This window comes from Procambarus clarkii, chromosome 24, assembly GCF_040958095.1.
Source record: "Procambarus clarkii isolate CNS0578487 chromosome 24, FALCON_Pclarkii_2.0, whole genome shotgun sequence".
NCBI lineage: Eukaryota > Metazoa > Arthropoda > Malacostraca > Decapoda > Cambaridae > Procambarus > Procambarus clarkii.
Window position 1 is genome coordinate 15336838 of NC_091173.1, and position 11692 is coordinate 15348529.

The 11692-nt window shown below is 42.9% G+C and overlaps 1 protein-coding gene across 1 annotated transcript in view; it reads right to left on the reverse strand.

Annotated features, from left to right (window-relative positions):
• Window positions 1-11692, reverse strand: part of LOC123748549 (discoidin domain-containing receptor 2) — a 318778-nt gene that overhangs the window by 126048 nt on the left and 181038 nt on the right. Inside the window, exon 4 of the mRNA XM_069330646.1 lies at window positions 8919-9150. Within this exon, the coding sequence (XP_069186747.1) occupies window positions 8919-9150 (232 nt within the window). The remainder of the gene's footprint in view (window positions 1-8918; window positions 9151-11692) is intronic.

Sequence of the window (11692 nt, forward strand, 5' to 3'; positions counted from 1 at the left end):
ACCTAGACCCCCAGTACACAGCCACACCCAGACCCCAGTACACAGCCATACCCAGACCCCAGTACACAGCCACACCCAGACGCCAGTACACAGGCTCACCCAGACCCCAGTACACAGGCACACCCAGACCCCAGTACACAGCCACACCCAGACCCCAGTATACAGCCACACCCAGACCCCAGTATACAGCCACACCCAGACCCCACTACACAGCCACACCCAGACCCCAGTACACAGGCTTACCCAGACCCCAGTATACAGCCACACCCAGACCCCAGTATACAGCCACACCCAGACCCCAGTATACAGCCACACCCAGACCCCAGTACACAGCCACACCCAGACCCCAGTACACAGCCACACCCAGACCCCAGTACACAGCCACACCCAGATCCCAGTACACAGCCACACACAGACCCCAGTACACAGCCACACCCAGACCCCAGTACACAGTAAACTTGAAACCACAGGATCGATACCCGCTAGCGAATAGGGAAAAGAAGAAACAAAACGAGAAAGCAAATACAATAACGAACACATAAATATGAAGTAATTATACAGTAATTTCCCTAACTGAGCGAAAGAAACATAAATAAAGCCGCATCAAAATAAATAATTACATTTTCCAGAGAAATTGGTTTGTGCAAATTGAATTTTAGCGACCAAACAAACGAAGAAAATTGGCAGGAGAATCAACCAATTAAAAAATATATTTAACCCCCTTAACAAAACACACACACACATATATAATCAGTCCACTTCGGGCTCACCATAGCCCGTGCTACCTAAAACGTTTTCTTCCAGGTAGCGAATCTTAAACAACAACAAACACACACACACACACATATATAAACTACTCCAAATATGCATTAAAAACAGGGACAAAAAAAGGTGAAAAAAATATATATCAAAAAACAAAAACAAAATGCAGCCCCAAATGGGAGAAATTTAGGGGATTGAAAAAGCTGGCAAGTGCGGCAGGCTGCCGCAGGCTATATAAACCTGCGGCCACCTCCCGCCCTAATCTAATTACCATTAGGAGAGCCTCCGAGACGGACCCCTGAAAATTTTTCCGCGTAATTCCGTCCTTTTAAAAGTCCAATAATGTCTTGGATCCCAAGAAACATCGAATGTAACCGGAGGTGGTTCTTCTTGATTATTATGGGGGTACTGAGGTGATTTGACTGATATATATATATATATATATATATATATATATATATATATATGTCGTACCTAGTAGCCAGAACGCACTTTTTGGTCTACTATTCAAGGCCCGATTTGCCTAATAAGCCAAGTTTTCCTGAATTAATATATATTCTCTAATTTTTTTCTTATGAAATGATAAATCTACCCTTTTCATTATGTATGAGGTCAATTTTTCTTTATTGGAGTTAAAATTAACGTAGATATTTGACCGAACCTAACCAACCCTACCTAACCTAACCTAACCTATCTTTATAGGTTAGGTTAGGTTAGGTAGCCGAAAAAGTTAGGTTAGGTTAGGTTAGGTAGGTTAGGTAGTCGAAAAACAATTAATTCATGAAAACTTGGCTTATTAGGCAAATCGGGCCTTGCATAGTAGGCTGAGAAGTGCGTTCTGGCTACTAGGTACGACATATATATATATATATATATATATATATATATATATATATATATATATATATATATATATATATATATGTCGTACCTAGTAGCCAGAACGCACTTTTATGCTTACTATGCAAGGCCCGATTTGCCTAATAAGCCAAGTTTTCCTGAATTAATTGTTTTTCGACAACCTAACCTACCTAACCTAACCTAACTTTTTCGGCTACCTCACCTAACCTAACCTCTAAAGATAGGTTAGGTTAGGTTAGGTTAGGTAGGGTTGGTTAGGTTTGGTCATATATCTACGTTAATTTTAACTCAAATAAAAAAAATTGACCTCATACATAATGAAATGGGTAGCTTTATCATTTCATAAGAAAAAAATAGAGAAAATATATTAATTCAGGAAAACTTGGCTTATTAGGCAAATCGGGCCTTGCATAGTAGGCATAAAAGTGCGTTCTGGCTACTAGGTACGACATATATATATATATATGTCATATATATATATATATATATATATATATATATATATATATATATATATATATATATATATATATATATATATATAATTAGAGATATATTTGTTGTCATAATTTTTGTTTTGTATTATTGAAGTAATGAATTTTTACTTGAGAGAGAAAGAGAGAGAGAGAGAGAGAGAGAGAGAGAGAGAGAGAGAGAGAGAGAGAGAGAGAGAGAGAGAGAGAGAGAGAGAGAGAGAGAGAGAGAGAGAGAGACAGACAGAGAAAAATATAGACAGATGAGGGATGAATACCAATTGCAGGGTGTACTGTATGACTGTATGAAAGAGCAAAGTGTACTGTATGACTGTATCTAAGAGCAGGGTGTACTGTATGACTGTATGAAAGAGCAGGGTGTACTGTATACCTGTATGCGAACGTAAGAGACAATGTATACCAGAAAATACTTGAACCTTCAGGAATACAACACAAACCAGGAAGCCAATCGAAAGTAATTGATTAGGTAATTTATTTGTTTACCTTCCGTTAGGTAAACGAAGGTGAAAAAAAAAAAAAATATATATTCAAAACGCATAAATCGTTCATTGTTCGCCATTTTTCTTCCCCGTAAGTGAAGTCTTTGTAAGTGAAGTCTTTGTAAGTGAAGTCTTTTCACTTATATGAAACATTTTGTGTGCGAGAATATCAGTAAGTTTAAGGGAGAAGCCTCGGATTGCGGGCGATTGGTCCGTGGTTCGAATCCCAGAAAAGGTCTCGCCATCCGCGCACGAGAAGCCAGCAGTAATTGGATAACTGGTTGTAAATCGATTGCCGGGTCGTGTTCCGGGGACAAGAAGCATCGGGAGGAGGATTTAAAGTGAATCTGGGGCAGGAGAAATGTTTTACCATTAACTGACTTTACAGTCGACTATCTTCCTTTAGAAGATGAAAATGGGCTTTATAATAATTAAAGATAATAATAGTCATTATTAATAATTTCCCTGGTAACTTAAAAAAGTTTAAATAATAATAATAATAATAATAATTTTTATTATTACTAAAAATATAAACGATTTACTCTTAAACAACCAGTTAATTTCATTCAATTGTGATTGATTCTATATATATATATATATATATATATATATATATATATATATATATATATATATATATATATATATATATATATATATATATATATATATATATGGTATTAATTTCATCAACATATGTTGATGAAATTAATACCCTATTAATGCCACCTCACCCCATCCACCTCACTCAAATATATATATATATATATATATATATATATATATATATATATATATATATATATATATATATATATATATATATATATATATGAGTCCTTATATTATATTCTTGTAAAGCAACTAGCACGCATAGCGTTTCGCGCAGGTCCTCAATCCTAATTTTCCCCGGAATACGACCCGCCAAATCGTTTAACAACCAGGTACCCATTCGCTGCTGGGTGAACACAGGTGTACAGTTAAGGATTGGCGCCTATAGCCAATCCTCCCCGGCCAGGATACGAACCCAGGTCAAATCGCTCGCGAAGCGCGAGCGAGTGTCTTACCACAGCGGCACGCGTACCTTCGGTTTCACACACACACACAAGTATCCGCCCCCTTTCTCTCCCCCCCCCCCCCCCCCCCACCTGGGACGACTAGAGATCTTTGGCCACAGTAGGAAAAAATAATCTCTGCGTGGCAGAGCAAATCCCACGTACAAACCTTCAGAATATATCTGAATAACGTGGTTCCGGAAGCGGCCGCTGGGAGGCGCGCCATTATCAAGGCGGGAATGTGGTCTCCGGCAACACCTTCAAGACAGTCTTTTGTTTTTTTTGGGGGGGCGCGCTCTTAAACACTGAACTTGTTTTTATTTCTATCGTTTATGGTATATTTATTATTTTATTATTGAAGTTGTTTAATCACTTATTTTTTATTATTGTTGTTAATACTTGGGATTTTACGTATTTGTATTTATTACGAGATAATACCTGCTATCGTGTGTTTGGTTTCTGTCTGTCTCTTTTCTGTCTTTGTCTGTAAGTCTGTCTATAGCAATCTGTCTCTCTCTGTAAGTCTGTTTATGGCAATCTGTCTCTGTCTCTGTCTCTCTCTCTCTCTCTCTCTCTCTCTCTCTCTCTCTCTCTCTCTCTCTCTCTCTCTCTCTCTCTCTCTCTCTCTCTCTCTCTGTGCTTTGTGTCTGTCTGTCTGTGCGTCTGTTTCTCTATCTCTGGTTTTGTTGTGATTAGTGAATCGTGTTTCACAATATACTACGAAAATATGAAAGAAACAATCTTTAAACTCTCCTCACCCTGGAGGAAAGAGTGAGAGTCGTCAGGCACTGTATCACACTGCCCTCCTTGAATCAGCCCATGTTGGACACATACCCCACAGCAATCACCGTGCAAATTCGAGTGAAGCTTGCCCAAGGCGTACTTGTTATGCCGTACGGAGAAGAAAAATGGGAAATACAAGTTGGGAGGAAGACGAAGGCGCTCGCGGGGATCGATAATATGAGAAAAGTTTGTCTAGCGGCAGGATCTTAAGAAAGCTTTACGTGATTTAAGCCGGAATAAGAGCCATTACCCAGAGAGAGCGAGAGAGAGAGAGAGAGAGAGAGAGAGAGAGAGAGAGAGAGAGAGAGAGAGAGAGAGAGAGAGAGAGAGAGAGAGAGAGAGAGAGAGAGAGAGAGAGAGAGAGAGAGAGAGAGAGAGAGAGAGAGAGAGAGAGAGAGATGACGAGTGAATGACAACCCAAGAGCTGTGCCTAGCATGCAAGATAGTTAAAACAATTATAACATTACGGTAAAACTCTTTCCTTCTTGACAGCAAGAGTTTCAAAATCCTCTTGAGAGCAAGAGTTACACAACATGCTTGCTCCCGTCAAGAATCTGCACTGCTTGAGTGGCCTGCCACCTGTCATTTATGAGAAGACTCATATCTATAGGCTTTACGAGTCAACTTGGTGGGCATCCTAAAGTAGGATATCACAACACTAGGCGCTCAGTCGTCCGCAGCCTCATGCTGACTCGGCCGTTCTCTAGACCAGTCCATCAGCGGTCATTCATTGCTAGGCTGACTCGCACTGGGGGACATGATCGCTCAACACTCAGTAAACTGACCATATGAAGGCACTGGCACACAGTTGGCTCTAGGGTCATCAATTGGACACAAGGTCTAAGAGAAACACCGAGGAATAAAACGGAAATAAAGAAAGATTGAGAAGCAAAGGAAGAGACAGAGAGAGAGAGAAGAACCAGATAGAATCATAATAAATTACAAAATGGCAGGATATTAGAACGCAAGTTAAAAAAAATAATAATAATTACAAACCAAAAATACGAGGCAAAAAAATATGCGTTTTACAGCCCACAATTTTTTTACATGGTATTTCTTCTTTCAAAATTGTTTACATTTTTGGGGGGGCAGTCACAAAGCAGCTGATATGAAAACTTCAAATTTACACAAATAAAAAATAAAAGAGAAATATGAAACCTGGGCAAATTTACATTTTTCAGACCACTCACAGAGCATGTAAAAAAAAATCATTCCAATATTTTCAAATCTCACAATGAAATGTGAGGCGTCAATTTAGAATTCCGAGTCCAGTCGTGGGAATGCGGTTAATCCAATATTATCCAATTTAATTTATGTGCAAATTTACACCCCCCTCCCCCCTTTCCTCTTAAACTAGCATAACTATAATTCGGATCTAATTTAACCCGACAGTATATATATATATACCGACTAACACTACATATTTCGGAAACCCTCTCATAAATCTCACTCGCTTAGGGCGGTTGTCTCACTTTTTTTCTTAGCAAGGTCGGCGTTCGATCCCCCGACAGACCAATTACTGACCCTAGATATTGTCATATTAGTTGTGATTATAGTCTTTGTGGGTTAGGTAAGTTGTTAAACTTTCATTATATCTTTTAATTGTTGATAGAGTGATTCATCACGACTATATAGCATGGTATATAGTCATGACGGCTTGGCGCTTTCTCCTGATAGTTATCTTCCCTCCCCACCTAAACCCCCCCCCCCACGTCCCCCCCCTCAACCCCCCCAGATCACGACATACTCACTGAACTATCATACAGTTAATGCTGAAAATTACCGAATTAATCATGCATTAGAGGTCAGAGGTCATTTATATTCTGGGACGACCCACTTATGAGACCTTAGTTCGAACCCCTTGTTCCTCTCTCTCCCTCCCTCCCTCCCTCTCCCATCTAACTGACCTCCCCTCCCTATCTCACCTTCCTGTACCCCTACCCCCCTTTCCCATCCTCGTCTCCCTCTCCTGTTCATTGAACATCACAGTGAACATGTTCACGACTCTTGACTATTACTAAACATAGTAATGTTCAGTCTTTGTCTATAGCCTAAAGCAATTTGTCTTTCACCAGTAGGCTTTTGCCCCGGCAATACTCATAGCCAGAGTACAGCCTCGTTAAGTCTAATGGTAAGTCTTTCTCCGTCAATAAACATCACTAAAACATCATCAGACTTATCAACACTGAATGTTGCTATACTGCACACACTGTCAATAAACATTGCCCCCTCCCCCGCCCCCTGCAAGAAACAATATTTTGCAACTTTCACCCACAACATTATCTAAACGCCCCCGGCAACCATATATATTTCTCCCACCAACCCACGTCAACGCTGGTTCCTCTCCCATGTTAATTCTGTCTTTCCTCTCTTCCCCCCTACGTTTAATACACCCCTATATAACCCTCCCCTCTCTCCTTCCGTTTCTCCCTCCCCTCTCTCCTTCTCACTCTCCCTCTCCTCTACTTCCTTCTCCACCTCCTCTCTAAGTCTTCTCTCGCGAGTGAAGACTCCCCTCTCCACCTGCCGCCCACTCCCCTCTTCTGTGTCTCACATTCACCTTTTCCTCTTCGTCTCTTTTCTGCACCTCCCCTTCTCTCTCTTATTATAATACATCCTGTACTTCAACCCCATCTGTCCCTCTTCTCTTATTTACCCCTCCAGCAATCATGCTAATGGTGGTGTTTGGTGTATGGAGAGAGAGAGAGAGAGAGAGAGAGAGAGAGAGAGAGAGAGAGAGAGAGAGAGAGAGAGAGAGAGAGAGAGAGAGAGAGAGAGAGAGAGAGAGAGAGAGAGAGAGTAAGAGAGAGTAAGAGAGAGAGAGAGACAGAGAGAGAGAGAGAGTGAGAGAGAGAGAGAGAGAGAGAGAGAGAGAGAGAGAGAGAGAGAGAGAGAGAGAGAGAGAGAGAGAGAGAGAGAGAGAGAGAGAGAGAGAGAGAGAGAGAGATACTAAAACTCTCCATCACTTTAGTTTTAGGGAAAAACACAACAGTTTTAGTCCAGACAAAATATTCCACTTGCAAAGATCAGCAACATTTCGAGAGGTGACAGACCTCCATAATCCATGGAGACCTGTCATGCTACTCTCATCTCCAGTACTGGCAGACCCTTCCCCCGTCACCTTGTCGTATACACGCTCCACACACCGCAACATGCTCCAGACCTCTCCCACGCTCCAGCTTGACCTTGAGGACGCACTGTTACATTACATTACTGTTAAGCACCTTTCGTGAAAGCTTTCCAATTTCACTTTCATTTTATTTAGAAAGTAAAATTTAGGCTTTATCCTGCAAATACCACTTAGAAAGTGAAAGTTTATGTGAAGGGGATGTGTGAATGGGTTGGGTGTTGTGTGGTGGGGAAGTAGGTGGGTGTGGTGGGTGTAGATGGTGGTAGGTGTATGTGGTGTGTGGTGGTGGAGGGGGGTGTAGGTGGTGTTGAGGGAGGGTGTAGATGGTGTGTGATTGTATATGATTGAGGATTGGGTGATAAATTAGTGAAGGTCTCTTGGTGGATTAGATTATTATATTGGCTATGTTGATTTCTATGTCTGTTTCAGAGTAGCGTACAGTGGTGATGCGTTAGCCATTGGTGGCAAGATTCACCCGCCAGACAGGTGTTTGGGGGACAGTGATATGTCTATGACTTTACAATATTGTAAAGTCAATATTGACTTATTAACTACGTGCATAGGTGATATACTAAACATAATAGATACCCTTAAAAAGATTCATAGAAAACACCGACCTTACCTAACCTTGTTAGTATCTTAAGATAAGCATCTTATTGCTTCGTAATTACAATTATTACTTAACCTATACCTATTATAGGTTAGGTAATAATTGTAATTATGAAGCAATAAGATGCTTATCTTAAGATACTAACAAGGTTAGGTAAGGTCGGTGTTTTCTATGAATCTTTTTAAGGGTATCTATTATGTTAAGTAGGTCACCTATGCACATATTTAATAAGTCAATATTGACTTATTAAATTTGCGAGAACGGGTTGCATCCCCACAGCACCTTCCCCATCCCCACAGCACCTTCCCCATCCCCACAGCACCCCCCCATCCCCCCCTACCCCATCCTCCCCACCGTGCCCAAACTGGACACTCAACACGGTAATTAACGATGCAACTTTACCCATTGATCACTTAAGTGTTGCAGCGGCGCCTCTCTGCTAACTACCTTGTAGTAGCAGTATACCCAGCCCTCCGCTCCTGTCCAAATATTTGGCCAGCCTCGCACCAATATTTAAACCTGTCCACGGGCAAGGCTCGTTAAAACGGCGTCCACCCCCCCCCCCCCACCACCACCCTACCTCTACCCCCACCCTCCAAAAACGCATGCATCATTTTTTAACGTATTGTGAGAAAAAAATGACTTTATCTGGATCGTCATACAACTTACCAAACTGATCACCGGACGTACGAAGTTTGCAATGGATTCTGCAATCAGCTTTTGGCTTGCAAAGAGAGGACCTACCTGGTTACCGTACCCGCTGGTGTAGACCTTGAAGTCCGGAAGTCCGGGACGCCAGTACTCGATGCCGTAGGTCTCCGTGTACTCGAGGCCCTTGCCGTTGTAGAAGCGCCCCTGAGTGCCTGTGGCGGTGATGATATGTACTCTGCCAAGGTCCACCTCCAGGTACTCCCTCGAGGTGGCGTCCAGCTGGCCCTTGGGACACCACGCCCCACCTTTTGTCTCCACACGCACCCTGTTGGAGGGAAGGGTGGAGGGTGAGTGTTCCTGCTGGAGGGTGAGAGGATAAGACTTTGCTGGAGAGAGAGAGAGAGAGAGAGAGAGAGAGAGAGAGAGAGAGAGAGAGAGAGAGAGAGAGAGAGAGAGAGAGAGAGAGAGAGAGAGAGAGAGAGAGAGAGGAGAGAGAGAGAGAGAGGAGAAAGAGAGAAACAGAGCAAAGTGCAAATTCATCACCAAATATACATTATTGTTAATTTTAATAAATTTCATAACAATCTTACCGCCCTCTATTTCACACACACACACACACACATACACACACACACACACACACACACACATACACACACACACACACACATACACACACACACACACACACACACACACACACATACACACACACGCATACACACACACACACACACACATACACACACACACACACACACACACACACACACACACACACACACACACACACACACACACACACACACACACACACACACACACACACACACACACACACTGTAAATGATCTCCCGGAGGGTATAAATTCATTTCTCTCAATGTTTGCTGACGATGCCAAAATTATGAGAAGGATTAAGACAGAGGAGGACTGCTTGAGGCTTCAAGAAGACCTAGACAAGCTGAAGGCATGGTCGAACAAATGGTTGTTAGAGTTTAACCCAAGCAAATGTAATGTAATGAAGATAGGTGTAGGGAGCAGGAGGCCAGATACTAGGTATCATCTGGGAGACGAAATTCTTCAAGAGTCAGAGAGAGAGAGAGAAAAAGACTTGGGGGTTGATATTACGCCAGACCTGTCCCCTGCAGCCCATATCAAGAGGATAACATCAGCGGCATATGCCAGGCTGGCCAACATAAGAACGGCATTCAGAAACTTGTGTATGGAATCATTCAGAACATTATATACCACATATGTCAGGCCAATCCTGGAGTATGCAGCTCCAGCATGGAGTCCATATCTAGTCAAGCATAAGACTAAACTGGAAAAGGTTCAAAGGTTTGCCACCAGACTAGTACCCGAGCTGAGAGGTACTAGTACGAGGCTAACCATAGAGACCTTTCATGGTGGTCTTCAGAGGGCTGGGACTGCTCTTATACGATAGAGTTACTATAGAGACCTTTCATGGTGGACCTCAGAGGGCTGGGGCAGCCCTTATACGAGAGAGTTACTATAGAGACCTTTCATGGTGGACCTCAGAGGGCTGGGGCAGCCCTTATACGAGAGAGTTACTACAGAGACCTTTCATGGTGGACCTCAGAGGGCTGGGGCAGCCCTTATACGAGAGAGTTACGGCCAGACTTAAGGGGGGATGACCATTTCGATGACGAATGCCAGCCTATTTCCTCCCCCTGATGTATGCTGTTGTGTTATTCATGTTTATACCCCCCGCTGCTCCCCCTGTTGTTAATTATCCCTTTATGGTGTGGTTCGTCCTAACTTTTTAAATAAATCTGTGTTTGTTAAGAGACTGTGTGTGTGTGTGTACTCACCTATTTGTGCTTGCGGTGGGGTGGGTTGAGCTGTGGCTCTTTAGTCCCGCCTCTCAACCGCAAGTACTTATGAACCTGTACATCTTTTCTCATTCTTTGGCGGCTTTGTTTACAATTATTAAACAGTTAATGAGCTCCGAAGTCCCAGGAGGCTGTTTATAACAATAACAACAGTTGATTGGGAGGGTTTTCGTGCTTGTAAACTGTTTAATATATGTAACCAAAGCCGATTGACGAAAGATGTACACGTTCGTAAGTGCTTGCATAACTGCTTCGTGAACCTGGCCTCCTGGCTAGGAGGGTCGAGGTGAAGGGATAGAAGAACTAAGGCTTGCTACTAGCCACTTCGAGCGCTTTACAAGCACAGTTTCGTTCTCTTGTTAAGTCACTATCAGTATTTCCATTTTAGGTTAGTTGTGAAACGTAACTATTAATTACATTCTTCTTCTTCATCTTCCCTGGTAACCTGACCTAAGGGGCCTGACAGCTGAGTGGAAAGCGCTCGGGATTCGTAATCCTGAGGGTCCGGGTTCGATCCCCGGTGGAGGCGGAAACAAATAGGCAGAGTTTCTTTCACCCTGATGCACGCGTTGATAGGTACCTGGGAGTTAGACAGCCTCTACGGGCTGCTTCCTGGGGGTGTGTAACAAAAAGGTGGCCTGGTCGAGGACCGGGCCGCGGGGACGCTAAGCCCCCGAAATCACCTCAAGATAACCCCATTTCTCCGCCTCTTCATCACAAGGGGCTATCCACAAGGGACAGTAGTTCCTAGGCTACTATCCACCACCTATCAGCGGTGTAGCTGTCCTATCGAGCTAGTGAATCTTTCGCCGCTTGCCTTATATGACGCCTCCTCCCGCCCAGCCTCCCGGCAGGCCTCATCTCCCACCTCCAGCATCACCTTCTTAACAAGAAATGTCAATGAACCTCACAATCATGTCAGCTACGGGCGTATAGCCAGACGAGCCCCATAGCACCTTCTTCACGCCCAGACGTGGCATCTATAAGAGCTACAGTTCCACACGTTCGTTCAA